This window comes from Eleginops maclovinus, chromosome 5 (assembly GCF_036324505.1).
Source record: "Eleginops maclovinus isolate JMC-PN-2008 ecotype Puerto Natales chromosome 5, JC_Emac_rtc_rv5, whole genome shotgun sequence".
NCBI lineage: Eukaryota > Metazoa > Chordata > Actinopteri > Perciformes > Eleginopidae > Eleginops > Eleginops maclovinus.
The window spans coordinates 20,079,051-20,103,982 of NC_086353.1; the positions used below are offsets into that span (position 1 = coordinate 20,079,051).

A 24,932-nucleotide genomic window follows, 5' to 3' on the forward strand; every position below is an offset into this window, starting at 1 on the left:
CGGGATTTTGTGTTTTGTGTTTTGATACTAATTCTAACGACCAGGGTGTAACATTAACACATGCGTTATCTGGGAAAAAAAGCATTCAACATTTTCTTTTAGGAGAGTCTTTTTGTTTTCATGCTCTCTAAACCCTTATCTTGAAGAAAACTCACCTGAAGAAAAACATGGATAGTCCTCTAAAGAGTATGGCATAGTGGTGCACACTGGTGTACAAAATGAGTATTACATCAAACACAAATAATATTACCTGCCAAAACTTTTTCTCTGACCTGTTTTGTCTTCAGTCATAAGCACAAGAAAGGAACCAAATCCAATAACTTTTTTTTAGCTTGCCTTTCATGGCTTCCATATGCAGAGTACACTTCCAGAGACATTACATAAGGTACCATGAAGCAGTTGATCGATTCCTTCATAAAGTCATCCTTCAATAGCATTTCGCAAACATTAATGACTAACTATCCCACAAACTGTAGGTAACATGAATGCACAGAGAAAAATATTTAATGTATTCACCTCTGATGATAAGGTTTACAAAAATGGTAACTGTCTTGTTAACACATCCGCTGGTTTATCCTTCTCTTTAATGGTTCAGTGGCTGCAGAGTCCGAAGTTGAAAAAGGTGTAATATGTAACTGACGCTGACTGTTGATAAAGAAGTGATGGCTTCTTCAAAGAAGGATGAAGCAAGGTAAGAATCTGTACCATATTTTTACCTTTATGCAGATCAATACAAATTGATACCAATCAAAATCAAACCAACTTGTAAAGAATTTACATAAATCATCAAAATGTCAAACACACTGACTGTTGATTAACAGAATGCCCTGAGTTACACTTCAACTTAGGGCATATAGTACAAAAGATGAGAGGACTTCACATTGGTGTCATATCAGCAGAATAATTAGCTCCGATGCCATTCAGATGATTTGTGAAGAGACTCTGGTCTATCTAACTTGACAAAGAATTGTCAGGTGATTCTGCTGAGCAAATGGAAAAAAGGTACAAAAAACATTTCACAAGAAAAGTTGATTTGTACTGGTAATCATTTGCCACTATTTAAGTGTCAAGTTGTCTTATTACTGAAAAACATTTGATGGATGTGATCACGTGAATAGATATTCATGTAAGATAGAATCATCAAAATGTTGTTTTCAAGATATAACACAAATTAATTTCAGATGGGTGAAACCACCACCAATGCCCAGTAGATCTGTGAGTGAGCATTCTGATGATTCCATCGATCCCCCTCCAACTTTTGACCAGTAAGAAAACACAAGTGGTACTCTGAACAACAGTTGCGTCGAGTCGATTGGTGGCAATTCAGAATTCAAAAGTCAACAGAACTTCACAGCCTCAATTACATTTAGGACATGCCTCTTTCATTTTAGAAAATAAAAGTAATCAATATTGTGGTTGGGGTTGAAGTGAGAACAAGGCAGAGTCATTATGTTACCTTTGTGTAGGAATGTGAGGTAGTAACCTTTTGACTTTTTGTTTTACATGGGACACGGACACTTGAATTCTGGATGCATGTGGCAAGTAGAAAGCTATCTTGTATTGTTAAAACATAACACAAATTAATTTCAGATCGAAGACACAACAATCAAAGCCCAGTGGATCTGTCAGCCAGTGTTCTGAGTGGTCCATGGATGGCCAACCAACTTTCAAAGAGTGAATAAAAATTAATTAACAGCGAGAATTACACTTCAACTCAGACATGACAATCAGTGTCTGTTTAACAGAAAATATTACAATTTTAAACCTTTCAGGGGGACCGTGAAGGGATTACAGTCCGTCTACCATAACAAGGAATTGTCAGGAGTGTCTGCTCACTCCAAGTACCAGAAGAATGAGGGCAAGAGGTACAGAACTGTCTCACAAGTAAACCTGATTTCTACTGTTAAGGATTTGCAAGAAGATAGGAATGAAGTTAATGCCCCAATGTAAATGTTGAGATTAGGTGACTGAATGTGGGTGTCAAGTACAGCGCCAAATGTTTTAGTTGAACATAAAACTAAATGTATTTCAGATCCAATACACCACAATCAATGCCCAGTGGATCTGTCAGCCAGTGTTCTGAGTGGTCCATGGATGGCCAACCAACTTTCAAAGAGTAAGTAAAAATAAATTCACAGCCTCACATTAATTTTGGCGACTAAATCTCTTTACATTTTGTGATCTAAAAACCGTTTGGGAAAGAGAAAACCCAGAGAAGTTACTTTTGCTCAAGACAGTTTTTACTGTTTGTGAGACAAGGAAGTCATCAAAGGATGTGCCTCTTTATTTTTTAATAAGAATATTTAATATTACATACTTCAATCATTTAGATCCTGGTAAATCTTGTTATGTCTGTATTTAGGTGTTTTGTAATTGCACTCACCTCAAATTCCATCTGAAGTGAAGTGTATCAGTTTCATTTCATTGGAATTTCCAATATGTTTTTTTCTACATATAAAACATAATCTTGATCAACAGAATACTGTGAGAGTTACACTTTTACTCAGACATGAAATAAAATCAGTGTCAGTTTAACAGAAAATAATAAAATTTGAACACCTTTCAGGGGGACCGTGAAGGATCTACAGTCTGTCTTCAATAAAAAGGAATTGTCAGGAGTGTCTGCTGACTCCAAGTACAAGAAGGGCGAGGGCAAAAGGTACAGAACTGTCTCACAAAAAAACCTGATTTCTACTATTAATAATTTGCCGGTAGATAGGAATGAAGTGAAGTCCCCAATGTAAATGTTGAGATTAGGTGACTGAATGTGCCTGTGAAGTAGAGTGCCAAATGTTGTTTTTAAAACATAAAACTAAATGTATTTCAGATCCAATGCACCACAATCAATGCCCAGTGGATCTGTCAGCCAGTGTTCTGAGTGGTCCATGGATGGCCAACCAACTTTCAAAGAGTGAATAAAAATTAATTAACAGCGAGAATTACACTTCAACTCAGACATGACAATCAGTGTCTGTTTAACAGAAAATATTACAATTTTAAACCTTTCAGGGGGACCGTGAAGGGATTACAGTCCGTCTACCATAACAAGGAATTGTCAGGAGTGTCTGCTCACTCCAAGTACCAGAAGGATGAGGGCAAGAGGTACAGAACTGTCTCACAAGCAAACCTGATTTCTACTGTTAAGGATTTGCAAGAAGATAGGAATGAAGTTAATGCCCCAATGTAAATGTTGAGATTAGGTGACTGAATGTGGGTGTCAAGTACAGCGCCAAATGTTTTAGTTGAACATAAAACTAAATGTATTTCAGATCCAATACACCACAATCAATGCCCAGTGGATCTGTCAGCCAGTGTTCTGAGTGGTCCATGGATGGCCAACCAACTTTCAAAGAGTAAGTAAAAATAAATTCACAGCCTCACATTAATTTTGGCGACTAAATCTCTTTACATTTTGTGATCTAAAAACCGTTTGGGAAAGAGAAAACCCAGAGAAGTTACTTTTGCTCAAGACGGTTTTTACTGTTTGTGAGACAAGGAAGTCATCAAAGGACGTGCCTCTTTATTTTTTAATAAGAATATTTAATATTACATACTTCAATCATTTAGATCCTGGTAAATCTTGTTATGTCTGTATTTAGGTGTTTTGTAATTGCACTCACCTCAAATTCCATCTGAAGTGAAGTGTATCAGTTTCATTTCATTGGAATTACCAATATGTTTTTTTCTACATATAAAACATAATCTTGATCAACAGAATACTGTGAGAGTTACACTTTTACTCAGACATGAAATAAAATCAGTGTCAGTTTAACAGAAAATAATAAAATTTGAACACCTTTCAGGGGGACCGTGAAGGATCTACAGTCTGTCTTCAATAAAAAGGAATTGTCAGGAGTGTCTGCTGACTCCAAGTACAAGATGGGCGAGGGCAAAAGGTACAGAACTGTCTCACAAAAAAACCTGATTTCTACTATTAATAATTTGCCGGTAGATAGGAATGAAGTGAAGTCCCCAATGTAAATGTTGAGATTAGGTGACTGAATGTGCCTGTGAAGTAGAGTGCCAAATGTTGTTTTTAAAACATAAAACTAAATGTATTTCAGATCCAATGCACCACAATCAATGCCCAGTGGATCTGTCAGCCAGTGTTCTGAGTGGTCCATGGATGGCCAACCAACTTTCAAAGAGTGAATAAAAATTAATTAACAGCGAGAATTACACTTCAGCTCAGACATGACAATCAGTGTCTGTTTAACAGAAAATATTACAATTTTAAACCTTTCAGGGGGACCGTGAAGGGATTACAGTCCGTCTACCATAACAAGGAATTGTCAGGAGTGTCTGCTGACTCCAAGTACCAGAAGGATGAGGGCAAGAGGTACAGAACTGTCTCACAAGCAAACCTGATTTCTACTGTTAATAATTTGCCGGTAGATAGGAATGAAGTGAAGTCCCCAATGTAAATGTTGAGATTAGGTGACTGAATGTGCCTGTGAAGTAGAGCGCCAAATGTTGTTTTTAAAACATAAAACTAAATGTATTTCAGATCGGGGACAGCACCATCAAAGCCCAATGCAACTGTGAGGAAGAGTTATGACCAGTCCATTGAAGGCAATCCAGCTTCCAAACAGTAAGTACATATGACTTAACAGCCTTAATTACATTTATTGTTGAGATTAGTTTTCTATGCACTCTGCAAACTATATAATTCAGGGAGTGTAAAACTCATAGGTTATACTTTTGCTCAAGTAAAAGTACTTTTACTGTTAGTAAGACAATGAAGTCATCAGAGGACATGTCTCATTAATTGTAAAAAAAAAGATGTAATCATTTGAAAACAGAAGTGTTTCACAAATGGATTTCAGATCGAAGACACCACAATCAATGCCCAGTGGAGCTGTGAGCCAGTGTTCTGAGTGGTCCATGGATGGCCAACCTACTTTCAAAGAGTGAGTAAAAATTAATTCACAGCCTCACATTAATTATGTCGATTAACTCTCTTTACACTTTGTGATCTAAAAACCTTTCGGTGAAAAATAGGTAATTTTGCTCAAGTAAGGTTTTTGTTCATTTGTTTTGAGTTCAGTTTAACTCAGACATGACATATCATAGGTGTCAATTTAACATGAAATGCCTTTCAGGGGGACCGTGAAGGGTCTTCAGTCTGTCTTCCATGAAAAAGAATTGTCAGGAGTGTCTGCTGACTCCAAGTGCAAGAAGGACGAGGGCAAAAGGTACAGAACTGTCTCAGAAGAAATCTTGATTTCTACCATTAGTCATTTGCAAGTTAACAGGGCAAGTTGTAGTTTCACTGCCAAAACATTTAAAAGTTGAAATCGTGTCACTAAATGTGTTTCAAAAAGAAACTAAAAAGAACACTTATTTAATGTTGATTTTGGTAGCCCTTATGACCATAGCGGGAGTTTGCAGTTACAAATACGCCAATCTTTCCACCTATTCCAGATCCGGCCAGAAATACCAGCTTCCAAAACACGTTGAAGCCCTGCAGACTCACACGCTCATCAATTTGTGTGAGAAATTGGATGGGAATAGCTACCTGCATTCAAAGACTTCAGATGTGCTCTACAGGTCTGCTCAGATGCAGATCTGCTATAATGCAATGGTGAACAGAACTTGTGTAAATGAGGCAAAAATATCCTGTAATCGTGAAATGCTGCATTTAAAAAAAATTAAGACTATTTTATTTTACAGATTTCTGGTGGTAAGGAACGCCGCGACTCGCGACTATCTGAGACAGGTCAGTAAATACGACAGAGATACAGACTAGTACCTTTGTATTTTAATTTGGGCCCCTCATCAAACAGGTTGAAATGATCGGATTATGCCAGGTAGCAGGTGCCAGCTGTTTTTTTCAATCAGTTTGGAAAAATCCATTGTTCGTAAATCTGCCATTTGGAATAACAGGAACATTGATTTGAAGTTTACATCACTTTTATCCTTATTGCAATTCAAATAAGATGTATTTCATCATATTTCCCTTCCAGTTTTTTACAACAGAGTTTCATTTCATCATAATGATCCCTATTTGTGTTTTTTGTTTCCTCTGATATTTATTCACAGGAATAACCTTCATTGTATTTCAAAGTCAAAATTAAGGTTAAACAAAAAAAAATGGTACCTTTCTTCTGAGTGTTGTGAAAAGATTTTATGACGGGTTTGACTTACTCAAAGGTTAGGGCAAAGGTATAAACCATAAACGGTTCTACGTGCTCTTGTTATGCATGTTGTGCTCTTGACCTTATTTTCATATCTTGTAATTTTCCACAAAACATTTTCACATCTTCAGAGCTGGTTACTAAAAATATAGACTATTACTAAAAATAAAACTTGGGTTACAATACTTTACTCCTCACACAGATTCCGCCCTCTAGTGGGTACGGTTGGTGGAGCCCCAACAAATCTACGCCCAAGTCTAAACATGGAACCATCATACTGATCCTGAGAAGCGCTATTTCATTTATCAAATTGCTCCAGTGTCTCACTCACTTGTTGAGGTTTCAATTATCCCCAGCCGCAACATCAGCTCAATTTCTTTCTTGAAATCCATCACCAAACGTTCAGGAATCCTGTAGCATTTCAAACGGGGAGGAGCATCTTCTCTCTGATGGACTTGTACTTGACCAGAGTTGTGAAGCCAGGGTTTACTTGGAAGAGCTGTGGATCCAACAGTGCTTGTATCTCTCTCTGCTGGGCAAGCTGGAGATGGGACACATCCACTGACATGGGTTTGGGGATGCTGGTGGGGAATGACTGCTCTCCTTCCTCCTCCAGGTCTAGGGCACAGATGAGGAGATGCTGCTGGATGGGCAGTGAAAGCACCCGAAACTCTTTCAGGAGGTTCACATGAAAACACTGAAGTTCCTTCACTTAGTCTGGCATGTACAGTTCATAGGTTTCCTTACGCAGTTGCTTAGTGATTTTGTAAGGTCCTTGCCATTTGGCCAACAGCTTACAGTCATTTTGACCACATAAGCTACAACATTCTTCTGGTCTGCCTTTGGATTTTCCCAGTGTCTTCTTCAAAACTGTCACATCAATCCGTTCTGTTCGCATACTCACCCCTAAATTCTGCCTCCTGTGCTTGCATCTCTTGATATTGGTGCTGCATATCTCTCCATTTCTGCTGTTGGCATTTGGCCTCTTCCTCCAACTGCTGGTCTCTGGATGCCTGTGAGCGTAGGGACAAGCTGAATAGCTAACTCTTCTTTTGGCCATCTGGAGACAGCCGGCATTCTCTCAAAAGTTGTCAGAAAGCGCTCAATGTCATCTTCAGCAGTGAATGGTATCAACTTGGGTTCTCTATGCATGTGAACTGCCCTCATTGATGATGGCGGCTCATTCCACTGGCAGGCTATGTTGTGCCTCCACATCAGGTCTTCCCTGTTGCAAATAACGTTTTTATTTATCCTTGTGCTCTCTAGTAACTGCCCTGTCGTTACAGTGTGCATATATCAATTTTATTGAATCATTGACTGTTAAATGATGGCTTTCTTGCAGCAGTGCCATCCCCTCCACACCCAACAGCAAAAGAACATTTAAATGCCACGGCTGGGTCCTTGAAGTGGAGTCAAGGCGAAGAGATGCAAGCGATACAGACAGAAGAGTACTCCGATTCAGATTCAGAGACCGAATACATCACAAATGATAGGTCCAGTGAGCCTGAGACAGGTAAGAGTTCTTATTGCCTGTTTCAAAGAGAAAATCGCAATATGTCAACCATTGTCATCCGTAGTGCTAACTTTTCATTATTGCTTTACAAATACATATACACTGCCCGGGCCAAAAAAAAGGTCACAAGCCTGTGGGGGCAGTGCTATGATCTGGGGTTACTGCAGTGGGTCTGGTCTAGGTTCAGCAACGTTATGAGCCAAAAGAAGAGGTCAGCTGACTATAGCTGAATGACCAGGTTATTCCATCAATAGATTTGTTCTTCCCTGATGGCACGGGCATGTTCCAAGATGACAATGCCAGGATCCATCGGGCTCAAATTGTGAAAGAGTGGTTCAGGGAGCACGAGACATCATTTTCAAACATGGATTGGCCACCACAGAGTCCAGACCTGAACCCGATTGAGAATCTTTGGGATGTGCTGGAAAAGACTTTGCATAGTGGTCCGAATCTCCCGTCATCAATACAGGATCTTGGTGAAAAATGAATGCAAGACAGAAATAAATGTTGTGACATTGCAGAAGCTTGTGGAAATTATGCCACAGCGAATGCAAAGCTAAAGGCGGTCCAACGAATATTAGAGTGTGACCTTTTTTTTGGCCAGGAAGTGTATGTTGCAATACATAAGAGTAAAATATATTTTATGTTGTATTTGAAAATACACTTTCATTATACAAGACAGACTAGGTTTTGAATAAGTACAAGTGAGCACAGTCTTGGTTACATTTTACTAACTTTATTTATTAAAAATACGTTTGTGTTTCTATTACTGTTTTACTCTGTGGAGTGGGTCATTATAAGTTCAATCCCAGTTTCACTTAAATAATGAAGTGGACTAGACTGCAGTGTTCGAACTATGCCGAGATTTTCGGGGGGTCCCATTTTTCTCTCGGGGGGGGGGGGCGCTTGCTCTTGACTCAGAGCGCGGATCTCGAAAACACTATTTTAGAGACCCCCCAACATTTCCCAAATCATGTTTTCGGGGGATCTCGTGTCAGTTTCAGGGGGTCTCGGATCCCCCGAGTCCCCCCGTAGTTCGGACACTGCTAGACTGGATAGACGAAACCCCAAATTTCTCCTGAAGGTGTGTCTGCATGGGTAAAGGTTGGAATGTCGTGTAGAGCTAAGTAGGTAAAATACAATAATGTAAATGCAATTAAACAGGAATACAAGTTTTCTGAGGAATATGTTTTAGAAGATGATGTTTAAAAAGCAGCGATAGTTAAGCACACTTCGTTCCAGAGTTGGGGAAGCCGCATTATAAAACATCGAGTGAAAGTCTTCCTGTGACACTAAACACAAAGTTTTACATCATGATGATGTTTGGTTATAAAGTCTATCATGACATATTCAATAATGATTCCTTTTACTCTCTTGTCTTTGCCAGTGGTGCCCCCTCCTGGTAAGATAACGTTTTCTGACGTGAAACCAAACTCTCTGGTCCTGAGCTGGGGAGTGCCGAAGGGACTAAAGGGGCCCAAAAACTTCAAAGTAAAGTGCAATAAAGGAGAGTGGATCCACGGAAGGGAGTTGAAAGGTTACTATGGCATCAAAGGTGCTCATAAGGTTGAAATAAATGACCTTGAACTTGGACAGCGATATATATTCAGTGTGGCCACAGAAGACGAGGATGGTAATTTAAGTGAATGGGTTGAGGACTTTGTTTTCACAGGTAAAACTAGAGATGAGAGGACATTTTATATCTTTACACTGGAGTGTGTGCATGAAAATAATTTATCTTCAAATGACTGATCTGTTTCAGCGGTGCCAGCCCCTCGGCTCTTAACTAAAAAACATTCAGAGGCCAACGCCGTGACCTTGAAATGGACCAAAGGGGAATACATGGAGGGGATTAAACATCAGTTCCTTATAACCCTCAGAAGTCAGGGAATAGAGTCACTAGTCATACAAACAAAAGAGTGCTTCAAGACAATCTCTAATTTGGAGCCAGAGACGTTATACACCATAGATGTCGCGACAATACTGATGGACAGGTGCAGTGAGCCTGTCTGTACAACTATACTCACAGGTGAGAGATTTTATCTCCTGCTTTTTATTTTAAAAGCATATTTTCTATTATTCATACTGTTCATACTAATATGCTAATTTTTCACAAGTGCAAGATAATTATATGAGAGGGAGTGAGGGAAAATGAGCAAAAGCTGATTAGAATTTAAAAAGAATTGGATTGAGAATAAAATGCTCGATCCATGGATAACTTCTGAGACAATGTGTCCCTCAGAACAAAGACCTGAAAGGGCCCTCTCCTACCTACCTTACTTACAAACTATACATTCAGTAAAAAAACATTAACAATTAAGAAAAGGGGCAGAACAACATTAAAATGATTAAAAAGAGATAGAACAAAAAGAAAGATTTAAAATGACCACATAAATAACTTAAAATGACTAGAAACCTTTCAATAATACAGAGACTAAAACAACTACAAAGAGATGCAAAAAGGCTACAAAGATTATGCTAACGCACTCAAAGCGACATTAAGAGATACAAAACAACCTCAAAGAAAAGTACAATGGCTTCAAAGAGACCAAAACCACAACAGACCAATGCATAACAGTTGCAATCACACACTGTTCCCACCAGATACTAGAAATGTAAAGGGGCTGTTTAAATCCTTTTCAATGTTCAGCATTTGTGGGGGAACAAGCGATTGGCTCTGAAACTAAGCTCCTCAGAGACACCAAAAGAACACATGGCTGCATAGTACTCTTTGTGATGAGTTAACAGATTTTAATGAATACCTTTGTGTGGAATTGCAATACAAAATGTGACATCTTGAACATTAATTTATTTCTTCGTGTTGATCCACAGGGTCCTGTTTCAGGAAGGTGCTGTCAAATATGGGCTTTGAAGAACATTATGAAAAGAAGCTCACACTAAGCGCTGTTCTTGAGATCAATCAACACGATGCATCAGAGAACAAACGTGAAAGCTCAAAGTCATATCTTGAGGCTTTTCTGCAGAAACTCATGATGTTCAATGCAAATGCTCGAAGTGTTAAATGTGTGTCCAAAGATGTTGACACAGACAAGCGAAACGACATCAATCCGTTGGACCTGATAACTGCATTGTTTCTCTGTTCCGACGGCTTTCTTCAGCAAGACATGGTTGTGAAAATGGCACTCTGCCAGTTCGCTGTCCCGCTCCTCATGCCCAACCATGACACAAGAAAAATCACCATGATGCTGTGGTCTATGCGTGAAATTGTTCGAACCTTCAGCCCCTCCAAACGGGCGTTAAGAAACTTAAGCTGTGAAGAAAGAATTGTGCTCACTGATATTCCCCTGGTGTCGTTCGTCAGGCTGGGGAGGACCATCTTATCCAAGTCTCAGGTGCTGAACAAACTGCTCAGCAACACCAAGGAGTGTTATGATGTATTTTATAATCGTAACATGGAGTGTGGTGATGTACCCAGGAAGATTTCAGAGGGGCTAGTCGAAGTGACCTGGTACCTCCCATGCGGGAAAAAGAACACAGACAAATTCACTGAGCCGCTGGCCGTCGCCAACCTCAGAGGAGATATCAGAGACTTTGACAAGCAATTCTCATTCCTCTGCCAGACATCTGCCGCTGTGTACATCTTCTGTGATGAGTCAGAAACAGATTACTTCAAGGATATGGAAGGGATGGATGTGGAAGCCAGGTTGCTTTTGATAAGCAGCATAGAGGGGAAAAACTTCACACTCAACACAATGACAATCAAACCTAGTTTAAAGACAACTGCTGTGAGCCAGAGGAAAAATACTGAGTCAGAACTGGTAAAGGCCCTCCAGGAATCAATCTCTAAATTGCTTGGAAACTGCCCAATCAAAGTGTCGCTGGCAAATTTGGCAGACACAGCTCGCCACTTTGATATCTTGGTTGATGAGGACATGGATGAATGCCAGGATGCTGGGAAGAATGAAGATAACATCTTCCAACACATTTCTAACACCTCTTCATTCAAAGAAAAACAACTACCTTCCCAGGGACCAATCTGGAAAAGGATTTCAATGCTGGAAACTGAGTACTGGAGACTGCGAAACGCTGGACATCAAAACACTGAGGACTACCGCAAGTCTTTGAAAACACAAGAAAAAGATCTGAAAATGAAACAGCAACGACTAGAGATAAGCGCTGCAATGCATAGCTTCCTTCACGGGGTGACCTCAGAAGTGCAACGCAACTATTTCCTCAAATGGCTGGAAATGGATTTGGACAATCTTTCCCGGAATCAACTGTCGGATCTGAAAGATAGGTATGAAGAGCTAAGGGAAAAATGTCCCAAAGACACAGAAAAGATTGCAGAGATGGATCAGCAAATATCAGCTTGTTCTTTACGCCTTGAGCACTTTTTCCGAGAGTGTGGCCAGCTGTTTGAATGTGCGAATCACCTGCCAGAATTCAGCAGTCAGAGAACAACCTTGGAACAACTTCCTGCAATTTGTGCTCAGATGCTGCTAGATGGTTTCCCTCTTGAGCTCGTTGATGGAGATTCTGCAAACATTCCGATGAAATGGATCACTGAGGTGCTAAGGGAGCTTCACAAGTCTATGCATTCCAACAGTAAGCTCAAAGTCATCACAATCATCGGAGCTGAGAACTCAGGAAAATCGACTCTGCTAAACACCATGTTTGGGGTCAAGTTTGCGGTCAGCAAAGGAACATGCACCAGAGGGGCTTTCATCCACCTGATTAATGTCAACAAACACCTCAGGAAGAAACTGGAGTGCGACTGCATTATGATAATTGACACAGAGGGACTGAAACCACATCAGATGGTCCAAGATGATCACAGCCATGAACGTGACAGGGAAGTAGCGAGCCTCACTGTAGCACTTAGTGACGTTACAATCGTCAGTGTTTCCGGTGACAGCTCAAAAGAGAAAGATCTCTTAGAAATGGTGCTTCATGCTTTCACAAAGTTGAAGAATGTGGGCAAGAAGCCACTCTGTCATTTTGTGCACACCAACATGTCAGAAAGTCCTGCTGTAGAGAGGAAAAAGAGAGGTAAAGAGTTGGTGAAACAACTCAATGAAGTGATCCGAAAGGACACTAGGATGAGGAAGGCCAAAATCACTAAGTGCTCAGATGTGATGGAGTTTGATCCAGAAACTTTCAGTTGGTACATTCCTCCGGTTTGGAACGGGACTCCACCTATGGCACCTTTCAGTGTTGACTACAGTGAGACGGCGCACACTTTGAAAAAGAGACTCATAGAGGACCTCAAAAAGTGCCAAGGAAGAGGTGATCTGATGCAATTTATCAGCAATATAGATAGATTCTGGAAAGGCTTGTGAGAAATTAAGCAAAAATCAGGAAAAGATGGTAAAGTGAAAGGGAAATTAATTCACTGAAGCAGGTTTTGATTTCAACAAAAAAAAGAAAGAAAAGAAAAGATGTCTGAGCAATATAAACTAATTTATTGTTAATACATTAACATGTCTAATGCATTTCTTAAAAGATCTGACACTGTACAAACATTAAACATGTATATAGTTTCATAAAATAAGCAAGTTGTTCTTTGAGACATTCTGTATATTTCTGCCTGAACAGAGAAACATGGTTTGTGACGTGTGTAGCAGACACAAACAAAACAATACTGTTATTATTATCACATCTGTATCTAAAAGATAGTTGACTGAATATTAGAACATCTGCAAGATTTATTTGCAGATATGGGTTGTATCATATCAAAAGTCCTGAATAAAGGTTTTTGCTATGTATTTTTGAGGCTGTTTGTGCAATAAAAGTGTATAAATAATCCCATGTCACTTTTGCCATCTAAACTACAATATTCAACAGTAATGACAGTCCTATTTGTATGAATGGAAGACCTTAGATAGTACATTTGTGAGGAGTAATAATAAGATTCATTCATTCACAGTAAACTGCATGTTTAAAGGGTCACTTCACCCAAATAACAAAAAGAAAACATTCTCTGAAATCTCAACAGGCCAACTGGACACCTAAAGTAACTTCTCTTCTAATTTTGACTTGATTGATTGAAAGAATATTTTGTGTGAACTGACAAATTAACTAATGTTATGTATTGCAAACCAAATTGTTGCTTGTATGGTATTCACAGTTCAAATATATTCAAATTGATAGCGAAGCTTTGGGTAACCATCTTTGTGCTGAATTATCACTTTACAATCTTTTAGTACATGTTAAATAGATAAAACATTATTACATTCATACAACAGTTACACATCAAATGGATTCTCTTATACTTGAGAGATGATGAATTAACGGAAAATTACAAACACTAATAAGATCTTTGTACATCATGAAGAATTAAACAGTGTGCAGTCCGGTCCATGTTGGTGCAGTAGCGCAATGGTTTGGTGAGTCAGCGAGACATCATTCGCACAAACTCTGTGGAAAAAAAGATGTGGTGTTATTGTTGAAGGGGAGGAATATAGCTTTTAAAGATATTCTTTCCTCATTACTCAATTTCATTATTAGTAAGCCTGAATACCAAAGCAAATTCCTTGTATGTGTGAACATACTTAGCAATAAACTTCCTTCTAATTTTGATCATGTTAGCCTGATTGAAAAACAAGCTGAGGGGTGAATACCAGTTCAAACCAGTTGTTTTCCTCTAATCTCTTTCTTTCTTAAATCACATACTGTACCTTCGAAGTCAACTTCTCCGTCCCCATTGAGGTCAACATCTCGCAGGATCTCGTCGATCTCGCGGTGGTTCAGTTGCTCCCCCATTAGCTTTTTCATGGCTTCCTTCAGCTCACCGAGGCTGATCTGACCATCACCATCAGAGTCAAACTGGGAAATAAAAAATATGGGGTAAGACATTTTTGAGAAGTATATAAAGATAAATGCATTACTGTAGAAACAAAAGGAAGTTTGTGATGTTTTTGCTACAAATTGTCAGGCAGACCTCTTTGAAGGCATCCCTCAGCTCCTTGACTCCAATCATGTCTGCTGTCTCAGCGAGCATTTTAGGACCCATCAGATCCACAAAGTCTTCAAAGTCCACTCTGCCGCCACCTTAAGGGATAGAAAAAAAGTAGGCAAGAAATGTTCAGGCTTTTCTCATTCAGTGTTGGTGAATGAGAAAAAATGAAGGCACTTTATTTATTGCAACTCACAAATCAATTTGTAACCCACATGCTCATGAGCCAGGATGTGCATTGCTGTCTCTTCATAAGTCAAATTAGGTGGTATAAAAAGCAAAAATGTTTACTAGAAAAGAAGCAGATATGGACATAAAAAAAAGAAAAGGTTAAGTAACGATGGGGCACTGGTGGGCCTTCAGGGCCAGCCAAGCCTTCTCTGCTATCAGAATCACTGACTAACCTTTTAATATAGTTTTTAAATTAACAAGTTTTAAATGATTTCCAATAATCTATTCTCTTAGTTTCATACCTTTTCTCTGTGTTGCACTCATTTGCGCTGCATTCAGTAATGGTTGTTAATGTTGGAGCTTTTATCCAATCTTATTTCAGTCGGAATGTGTTGCTGGGTCAAAGAAATCTGCACTGAGGCCTTCCAAATCAACAGTGTGGGCGCTTGTAGCTTAAAATATATGGCAATGAAATGATTGCATTGACCAATCAGATTTTGAGTTGGCGACACCGGAGCTTTCGGCTAATGAAATCTAATGATGGTATTAAGAGATGGCTCTATTCAGGTAGGACACTACTGAAGGCCCAGGTGTGAAATGCACGTCCCACTACTGCGATGTGGGACACTAACAAACGTGGGCTAGATATTTTTACCAACCCAAGATTTTTTTTCCTAAACACCTTCCGACCTTAACAGGTTCGGCACCTAAAGGGCTTGCAAACTTTTGAAGAAAACGACCAAAAGATAACGTTTTTTAAGATACCTGCAAACCTTTGTTTTAGTGTATGTTGCATTGATCTCAGTCAGTGACCAAAGTGATAGGTTAAACTTTTATTTTTTATTGAAGATTGTTTAGGGAGTTATAGTCAGTGTTGGCCAATTAATTCTGAAATGTAATACAGTACATTATGACTTATTACTTTCTTTTTAAAGTTATACATTACATTACATTGGTACTGTCTCTGTAATGTGTTACACTTCTTTTGTGTTACTTTCACCAAAATAACTGCAAAAGTATGGCTTTAAATGCTAAAATGTAGTTTATTGGAGCTCATTAATTAAAGCTATCTATCTATCTAGCAGTACATGCTGAACATCAGGAAAAAAGCTAGAAATTAAACCAATGCTGAATATTAAACTCATGCTCTGTTTAACTGGGCTAAACAATATTTGGATACCGGTATCCAAACATTGTTACTGCTGGAATTACTGCTATTGGTGTGTGTTATTAATAACATGTTGGAGACTCTGCACGGCCCTGTGACCTGCTGTATATGAACGAGTCTCTATGGCAACGTTAGCTCACCTTGTCATTGGTGTGTTAACGGGGATTTGGCTGACAAGCTTTCTAAATGCCGGCGATTCCACAGAGGACAGAGGCTGCAGATCTTCAACGCTCTGCCAAGAGACTCTCAAATTCTCGGGGTTCAAGCAGCAGACCCAGAGAGAGTTACCTTCTGTTGCTTTGGTTTGCGTGCACTCCTGTCTTTTTCTTTTCTTTTCTCCGAGCCTGCAGCTCTCCATAGTGAGCCTGCAGCTCTCCATAGTGAGCCTGCAGCACTCCACAGTGAGCCTGCAGCTCTCCATAGTGATTCTGTTTCTGCAGCCCTCTTAACCAATAGTAAGCAGGCTTACTGAGTTACTGTTCTGCCTGCACAATTATTTCTCTGGTATCGGAATGTCTAGCGATGTTTGTGAATTCTTAAAAACAAAACGCCATTCAACATCATTTCGAGTGTTGTAATTGCATTACTGAGAGTTGTAACGGGTATTATATTACCCACATTTTAGAAGTAATGCGTTATAGCCTATTACTGCGATACAGCAAAAAGTAATACATCACTGTAACTCCGTTACTTTTGTAACGCGTTACACCCAACACTGGTTATAGTTGAGTTATTTAGTACGTTTTTCCCTGGGCGCCGTACATAATGGCAGTCCACTGCTACACTAGGATTGGTCAAGTGCAGAATGTAAATTTCCCCTCTGTGCGACGATAAAGGGTATATCTGTTTTTTTGTTCGTTCTTCGTCTTTAGGCTTAAACACTACAAAATGGAATTTGAGCTCTGTGTTATGGGAAGTGAAGGATGTAGTCATTCTGTTTTGTGCATACTTTTACTTCTGTGTGTATGCAGGACTTACAGATCTGCTGGCTGAGTTCGATCAGTTCCATCTCTGTCGGCATGTATCCCATAGTCCTCATGCATTCACCAAGGTCTTTACAGCTGATGAAGCCATCCTTGTCTTTGTCAAATTCCCTGAATGCCTCACGCAGTTCTGCAGAGAAGAAACAATGGTGAAGTGAAAAAATGTTTTAATTGGAGGGCAAATTCAGAAAAATCGTAGGGCAAAGTCAGGAAAATTGGTGGGCAAAGTCGAAAAAAGCTCAATTGTACTCTCTATAGTGAAGCACTTTTCTTCAGATTAAACAGAGGGTTTCATGATTAAAATGAAGAACACAGAGGATTGAGGGAGAGAAACAGCTGCAGTATGTTTTCATTACACTTTTGTTATCTACCTTCCATTTCCTCTGGTCGTAGATCTCGGTCCTGCAGTGGTGCGGATCGAAAAAATGACAAACACAAAGAGAGAAATGGACAACCAGTCAGGTTAAACACAAACTTTCATTTCATTCTGTGTTCAGGCCCATTTTCACAATGACATAACCATGCAGGAAAAAAATAAGTGCTTAGGTTCTAGTGGTTCCATTGCTCGTGCAAAGCATGTTTATTCCCTGTTCAGGCGCCCAAGCAGAGATTCAATTGCTGGATTATTTGGGTTTTGATCTGACTGACCCTTATAACCTTTTTAGTCGATCTGCCACAAAACCTTGTGTCCAATCTCATTGCAGACGCGTCTAGTTTATGCATATGCTCCACAACAAGCATTTGAAATGAATCATGGAAAATGTGATCCCTTCACAAACATACAGGAAAATGCACAGTCGTCCATATGCACAATACATGCATGCAAACTCATAAAAGGCTTTGTATATTGATAGAATTATGAGGAACCCAAAGAAACAACCTCAATTTGGAATAAACCTCCTAGAATATAGTTCAAACAGTAACACTTAGCTACAGCCACATGCCAATAATCATTTAAAGTTTACTTGATTTTGGCTTCACCGCGTTTTGCATAAACAAGTTGATGCATGGGTATATTTGTACATGCTGTGACATCATCAACAGGAATAATACGGGCCTGGATTAGAGGATGCAGGGGAGAGAACAGTGGCAGGGAGATTACAGCTGTAAATTGTATTACAAATCACGAAGGCTTATCGGTTTTCCATTTCCCTATCTGCCACTGATTTTTTTCATCTGCATTTGTCATCTGCTGTTCGACCTGTACCCTATTAACAAACACGTACACACCTGCACACCGTGTACTGATTTACCTTTTTGGCTGAACATTTGTGACTGTCAATTTAAGCCAAAATTCAGGCACAGAGGCGGTGAGGAAAATGTTTTTCTTGCTACCATCTGTGTTTCTTTTCTGCGTTTATTCCCTAACTACAAGTATCTATGATTGCTCTCAAAAACAAAATTACAGCAACCCGTGTTGATGGTACAATTTCTTATAGTTAAGATTCCAGTTTTTACCCTATGTCGCGAAAACAAGATGCCACCAGAGCAAAAAGGGTGTTAGTACAAACTAGAAGTGATTTTTACTGCGCTCATTGCTGCCATTTTAGAGTACAAAGGGGATTATGGGGAATTCATAAATAATAAATGCTATTACTCTCAATATATCCATCCTGTATAGACTAATCTATCTTGTCTCTTTCAAGGAATCCCATTTCCCAATCCATAAGAACTTAAGTTGTCCTAGAAGTTTAGATGTTGTATCTTAGAAAATATGCTGATTTGGAGAAAGTTATAACACTGATCATTCTCATCAAAAAAAAAAAAAAACAGGTAAGAAAAATAATACAAGGAGAAGGAGAGAATAGACATGTGGACAGCAAGGATTGTGTGTTCTGCTAAGCCGGTTGGAGGCTTTGCTGTCAAAACCTTCTACACTATGACATTTGGAACTGCACAGTTGGTATATCTCTCGGTTGTTCTCCAAGTATCTTTCTGATGGCATCATTGAAAAGTGGAAATTCGGATACATTAGTTTGGTAATGTTTGGTACTTGGAACATCATATCTGCTGGTTAGCAAGTATGGGTTCAGTGTTTTACATGGTCATCATCTTAGTTTAGCATGTTAAAAGTTATACTAATTAGCACTCATCTGAGACTGATGGGGTGTTTGAGTTTTTGTAGGTTTTTTAGATTTTTGACTTTTTGTAGGTATTCAATCATTAATTAATATATTTCCAACACATATTCAGTCTCCTTTTAACTCAGGTTTTGGTCTCCAGTAACTCCTGACACTTCAAAATAATTACTTTCTCCTATGGACTCAGCCAAAGGTCTTCTAATACCTCAGAAGCCTATAGCTTAGTAAAGCTGTGATCAGTGACTAACCTATCATCCTAATGGCTCTTTTCAATTAGTGCTGCCAGCTGTTCAGTGGGGAAATTACTCTGTTATTGATCTCTGCCATGCACCACCATCTCTAAAGAAGACATGAAAGGCACGCATGTTATCTTCAGCAGTGTTAGAAAATGAAATTATGATCTAAATTATAATCTAGACCAATTCGGAGGCCAGTTTCTTGGTCACAATCTGTCCATTTTGTACAACTAACTTCTCCTATTGTACACGGTATGTGCAAAAAATCTGTCCCATTTTTTCCTTCATTTTTGTTCCACAACAATATATATATATTTGTTTAATTTTGCAAATATATTATGAAATAGTTTAAGGTTTCAAAGAGTTATAAAAATGAACACTTCCAAGTTTATTACTTTTTTTCTGGAATATTTCACAAACAATTTCATATTCCTTCATCATGTTTGCATGATTATATTATGTAAACATGTATTTTTGGATTATAATGATATAATAAAATCGATCTTTTTGGAGGTAGTACTTGCCTTTAGAACAAAGAACTATTTATTTTTATAGATTGTATTCAGTCAAATAAATCTGTCTTTCGGAAGAAAGTGCTGCATAAATCGCAGGACTTTTTATATAACAGACTTTATCCAGAGCGCAAATTCAATGACATGCAGATGGATATGGTGTAACCTTCGGTATAGCTTAGATGCAAATCATTGATTCTGGTAGAAAGTCATTTAGTACTGCTTAACTTGTTCCAGAGATATAAAAGGCAAAAAGTTAAAATCTTATCCAAATAGTTTCTTTATTATTGCGATGATTTCGAAATAAACCTAGTAACCCCACCCCCTAAAACAAAAAGTATAGTGCTGCCTTCAAAGAGCTGTAAATCAAATTACTATAACAGGTCTTCTAAGGCAATCACATAAACTATTAGGAAATATGGTGATATGGCGTTATATAGGATTGATGAGGTGGGGGGGTTGACATTGGTGGAAATGGGATAGGCTGTGATGATGGAACTTCACCTTCACCTGTACTTTGACCCTGAGAAAATAGATGGATGAAGAGATTTATGGGCTATGATTATTCCAAAGAGAGTGTGGTTGTGTGTGTGTGTGTGTGTGTGTGTGTGTGTGTGTGTGTGTGTGTGTGTGTGAATGCTATACATACAATCTGGCTCTGTGCAAAGCCCTGTCTGAGGAAGATACAAGCAGGCCCCACTAGGTGGTGCAGCATGTTGCAGTTCTGAACCAGCGCGCACAGAGGCTCATCGAAGTCCCGCTCGCTTGCTCCTTCGTCCTCGTCATCTGTGTCAAGCTCACCTGCACCACCCATGCCCCCCAGCATGGCGGCAGCCAACGGGGAGCTGCTTCGCTCTACAGATGACTCCCCCTTAGAGGAGGGGAACGAACCGAATTAGGACCCAGACCAGGGTATGACTTAAATTCCATCTCTTGCAATGGCCAATTCATGCATACGTTCATAGGTAGTCTTGTGCTTTTTAAAATATAGATTTATAAGAAACAGCATTTGTTGGAATAGACATAAGATGTTGTTTACAGTTAAATTTTAGCTGGGGAATTGTCAATCATTAAGGTTAGGGTTAGGGACTAACTTTCACACATGATCAGGCTTACAAATAATTTATCTTTCAAATATTAGTAACTTCAAACTATGTCGTAGTCGAACATACTTTGATAAATCGGTTTCTTTTAGCTTAAAGGAGTTAAATCAACCCTTACCTTCTTCCTTTTACCATTCTTTTTAGAAGCCTTGTTTATGTTTCCCATCTCCCTGCCCTCTTCTTCCTGTCCTCCCCTCCTTCTGTCCTCACACGTCTCCCCTTTACCTTTGCCTCTTTTCCTCTTCCTGTCCTTCTCTGTTCAATTGTCACATAAAAGTCCCAAATCCAAAGTCAATCCAGTGCGTTCCATGGGGTCTTCCGCGACCAGTGAGCCAAATATTTCACCACTACTCTTGGAAGCGAATGAGGATCCCTGTCAGTGCACCTGCCACAATCCAAGATCCTATTGGTCAAAATGAGAGGCAAGGTATAGGCATATGATGTTGTGCTAAATCCTTAAGTCGTATAGGAGGCTGGAAGCTGTCATGACGAGATTTGAGATGTGGTGTAGTGTGATATTATGGAAAAGCAGCAGGATGCTGGAGATTGACGGGGTGGGGTTCGAGAGCCGGGTCATATCGGGGCTGAAGCAACCTGCTGCTGCCAGATTCTGGCTCTGATTGCATGACTCGATCATTTTGTCTCTCCCTTTCTATCTCTCTCTCACATACACAAACTGTTTTTCCCGTATCTATCTGTCGGCCCCTGGCCATGAGTGATCCCTTGATTTTAGACCAATTTAATCTAATCCGCCCCACCCACCTCCAACTCTCTGCCTCCCAAAACATCAAAAAGACTAGCAGAAATCAGTGGGTTTAGGTGTGTGTGTGTGTGTGTGTGTGTGGCGTGTGTGTGTGTTTGTGTGTGAGAGAGAGAGAGAGAGAGAGAGAGAGAGAGAGAGAGAGAGAGAGAGAGAGAGAGAGAGAGAGAGAGAGAGAGAAAGAGAGAAAGAGAGAAAGGGGGAGGGGATTGTAGATTTATGGATGGAGAGTTGGCTGCCAGTTTAATCCCTGGCATTTCAGATTAGAAGAAAAGTGTTATGTTGACAGACCATGGGAATGCGAGCTTGAAGAGGGAGCAATAGAAGATTATTTATTTTGTTTTATAACCACAAAGAACATGAAAAACAGTGGAAAGATATGATCAAGTAACGTTATGACCTGTTTGAAAAATATTCCTTTTCATTTTAAATTAGCCATTAAATTTACTCTGAACCAACTTAAGATCTCAACCCAAAATCTGTAAAAGAATAATCATTTATATGTTTAAAGCACAACAACTTGGACATTCTCAGAGTTAAAGTGGTAAATTAACAAGAGAAAAAAACCTTTAATATTATTTGAGATTACAGCACTGTTATCCAGAGGAAAACTTAAGCAGAAAGGTGTTATAATTCGCTGGTGCAGTTTTATGATTTTAGCCCATTTAGTGGATTTTGGGTGTTGGATGTTTTAAACTGGTATTGTGACTAATCGAATACTACAGGGGTCTGGTCAGATGGTCACCAGTTGGGGAATTCACAATGGATGTATTATCCCATTAGTGAAGGTAGAGGTGTGGATCATCCATAACATTTCCAATAATAACGAAACTATCCAAAATTATATATCATTGACCAATTCCAATGTGATGTACTGAATACCGTTTTAGGTCACTCTCACTGCTGAATGAAGCACTGTTCTTTTCGGTAGGCTGTCAATACAGCAGCAAGTTTAGCGACCAATCAGGACCTGCTATGACTTTCACAACCATGGTTTCATTTTAGGTTACGTATTGGCGGTGGTGTAAAACAACTAAGTACATTTACTCAAGTACTGTACTTAAGTACAATTTTGAGGTACTCTACTTGAGTATTTCAATTTTCTGCTACTTAGTACTTCTACTCCACTACAATTCAAAGGTGAATTGTGTACTTTTACTCAACTACATGTATTGTGTACCTGTAGTAGTTACTTACTTTACAGATTTGGATTAATGATGTGAAATATAATCAACCCTTAAATCAGACTTTAGTTCCACCTGGAGTAAATCCACAAGCTACCCTGCATTATCCAAAGTCATTAAAACTAGCTGCACCTTTACCAGCTCTGAGAACACTTTAATGATACATACAATGAATTAATACAATGTAACATTTACATTATTAAGTAATAACGAATTGGTTTGATAAACGTGGGTTTCATCTTTTTTAAATCATATTTGGAAAAATATTCTTAAAATATCCTGATGAAGCAAAAGACCTTAGACTTTTTTTCATTGTATGTTTTTGGATTCTTTTCTTCTTCATTTGTTTATTTTGTTCTTGAATAATTTATTCCTTACTTTCCCGTAATAATTCCCTATCTTTTTCGCAAAGACATGTTTTCCAGAAAGTAAACTCTTCAGTTAATATTTGTCCTCTGTTACTTAAGTACATGGAGGTACATATTTTTGTAATACTGTTCATCTGCCTTGCGACCAGGCTTAGATACATGTATTCTACTGACCTGTAACTTTATACTTCTGATGCTGCGTATGTGGTGTGTGTGCCAGAGATTAGCACAGTCTTTAAGGCCAATGCTGAGCAGTGAGCACATACAGCCCAAATCTCCTGTGGTGTATCTTTCTATGAAACCTCTTTGGTGTTTCCTGATTTTTATCCCATGTTTCTATTACTCCATTTCTTTAAATACTTAAGCCTCAGTGCTAATCTCTCGTTATTGCTGCTTTTTTTCTTAAGCTTTTGTATTGTTTAATAAATAACGTGGCAGTAACTTAAATTGAAAACAGATGGCTACGCACTTATTCATGACATACTTTTGGAGGAAACTTTCTACGGCTGTCAACATGAATGCATTTAAAAAAAACGCAAGTTGATCCAAACACCAGATTTGATCCCAATTTTATCGTATGATTCAAGCGTAGAAGAAAGTGACTGGAGTAATAAATTAAAATAACCTGCCATATAGCTCAGTTGGTAGAACTAGCGGCCCATGTACTGGGGCTTGGTCGCCATGGAGAGGACCCAGGTTCAAATTAGGCCTGGGATCATTTGCCATGTGTCATCCCCTCTGTTCCCTCCCTTCAACATTTTCACTGAGATAAAGCCCAAATAAATCTCTATTAAACTTACCAGTTTGTCTTGCATTTCTTTATTACAACACTTATGTTGTATTTGTTTTATCTCCTTTAAAACACAAGTAAATACAAGTACTATAAGCATTTATTCATGATTTATTCATGCTTTTCAGTGGTTACACTGTCAATGTTTCACCAGAAGAGTGCAGCAAAGCTTAGCTTGTTGCTAAAGCTAATATGAACTCAGACTCAGCTGCAATAATAACGCGCAAACACCAGATGTCAGCATCATGCCTTCCAACCAAAGATCCATTTTAGTTACAGAAACAGTTGTGTGATTTTTAGACGGCACACTAAGCATAAAGAGGGAAGAGAGGCACCACAGGATGCAGTAGCGAGTGCGGAAAACCTACCTCTGGCTCTCAAGCAGCTCCACAGACATGATTCTCCATCTGACCCAGCAGCCTGACCTTTCTATGGACTTACAAAAAATAATTCCACTGAGAACCTGTTAAGCATAGAGGGCAGGGAGTGATGAGATGACTTGTGACAAAGGATTTGAAACCAGTGTCTCTGTTATATAATTGTATGTGCCTTAGCCCACTGATCCAGCTGGACAGCTACCAGATTAGTAAATGGAAGCCTCAGTCCTGTCATGTTTTTCCTGCTTAGTTTCCCGATGTATTTCACAGACATGCTTCATAATATTTTCATCATGCTACATGTAACAGCAACAATGGTTTAGGGTGGTATTAAATGTAATGTATGTACAAATACAAAGGAAAGCACATGCAAACGGACAGAAAAAGCTTATATGGGACACACTCCAGGTTAATATGTTTTTTACTAACAGGTGTCATCATGAAAACTTGAAATGTTAAGTTTCGATATGATATTTAGCCATCATCTAATTATTTTTGTTGGTCAATTTTGGATAAATCTACCAAACACCTAAATATGCATTTTGAGTGTTTTATTTCCGAGTCCGTTTCACCAGTCTGAAATAACTCATATTAAAGCAGGAAAAAATATCCTGTTAAAATTGACCAGCTAAT

General features: G+C 39.0%; 2 protein-coding genes across 10 annotated transcripts in view; one reads left to right on the forward strand and one right to left on the reverse strand.

Annotated features, from left to right (window-relative positions):
* LOC134864488 (up-regulator of cell proliferation-like) lies at window positions 1-13,414 on the forward strand. Of its 7 annotated transcripts, none has more exons than XM_063883495.1 (21): window positions 648-691; window positions 1,182-1,265; window positions 1,591-1,674; window positions 1,773-1,865; window positions 2,033-2,116; window positions 2,567-2,659; window positions 2,828-2,911; window positions 3,010-3,102; window positions 3,270-3,353; window positions 3,804-3,896; window positions 4,065-4,148; window positions 4,247-4,339; window positions 4,508-4,591; window positions 4,827-4,910; window positions 5,103-5,195; window positions 5,425-5,584; window positions 5,674-5,719; window positions 7,480-7,650; window positions 9,038-9,322; window positions 9,413-9,679; window positions 10,483-13,414. In XM_063883495.1, exons 1-21 carry the CDS (start codon window positions 663-665, stop codon window positions 12,948-12,950), a joined length of 4,656 nt encoding a protein of 1,551 aa, XP_063739565.1. In that variant the 5' UTR covers window positions 648-662; the 3' UTR covers window positions 12,951-13,414. The 7 variants fall into 7 exon arrangements, with proteins under 7 accessions (XP_063739567.1, XP_063739569.1, XP_063739572.1 ...); XM_063883496.1 differs by having other exon boundaries at window positions 7,483-7,650; XM_063883497.1 differs by lacking the exon at window positions 1,182-1,265 and having other exon boundaries at window positions 1-691.
* The window catches only part of cabp2a (calcium binding protein 2a), a 19,025-nt gene continuing 7,145 nt past the window's right edge, over window positions 13,053-24,932 (reverse strand). The window contains exons 1-7 of one of the 3 annotated variants that reach the window (XM_063883554.1): window positions 21,046-21,515; window positions 20,367-20,588; window positions 17,260-17,290; window positions 16,884-17,018; window positions 14,552-14,661; window positions 14,289-14,436; window positions 13,053-14,028 (exon numbers count right to left, since the gene is read on the reverse strand). In XM_063883554.1, coding sequence (XP_063739624.1) covers window positions 14,003-14,028; window positions 14,289-14,436; window positions 14,552-14,661; window positions 16,884-17,018; window positions 17,260-17,290; window positions 20,367-20,543 — 627 coding nt within the window. In that variant the 5' untranslated portion in view covers window positions 20,544-20,588; window positions 21,046-21,515 and the 3' untranslated portion in view covers window positions 13,053-14,002. Of the gene's footprint in view, window positions 14,029-14,288; window positions 14,437-14,551; window positions 14,662-16,883; window positions 17,019-17,259; window positions 17,291-20,366; window positions 20,589-20,938; window positions 21,516-24,932 lie in introns of those variants that run through there. The other 2 variants (XM_063883553.1, XM_063883552.1) reach the window with 2 other exon arrangements.

Excerpts from the sequence above, each read along its gene's own strand:
- LOC134864488 (XM_063883495.1), top strand. The coding sequence starts at position 663 with ATGGCTTCTTCAAAGAAGGATGAAGCAAG. Across the intron at positions 2,912-3,009 it reads GGCCAACCAACTTTCAAAGA|GGGGACCGTGAAGGGATTAC; the intron begins GTGAATAAAAAT and ends TAAACCTTTCAG. Across the intron at positions 7,651-9,037 it reads GTCCAGTGAGCCTGAGACAG|TGGTGCCCCCTCCTGGTAAG; the intron begins GTAAGAGTTCTT and ends TGTCTTTGCCAG.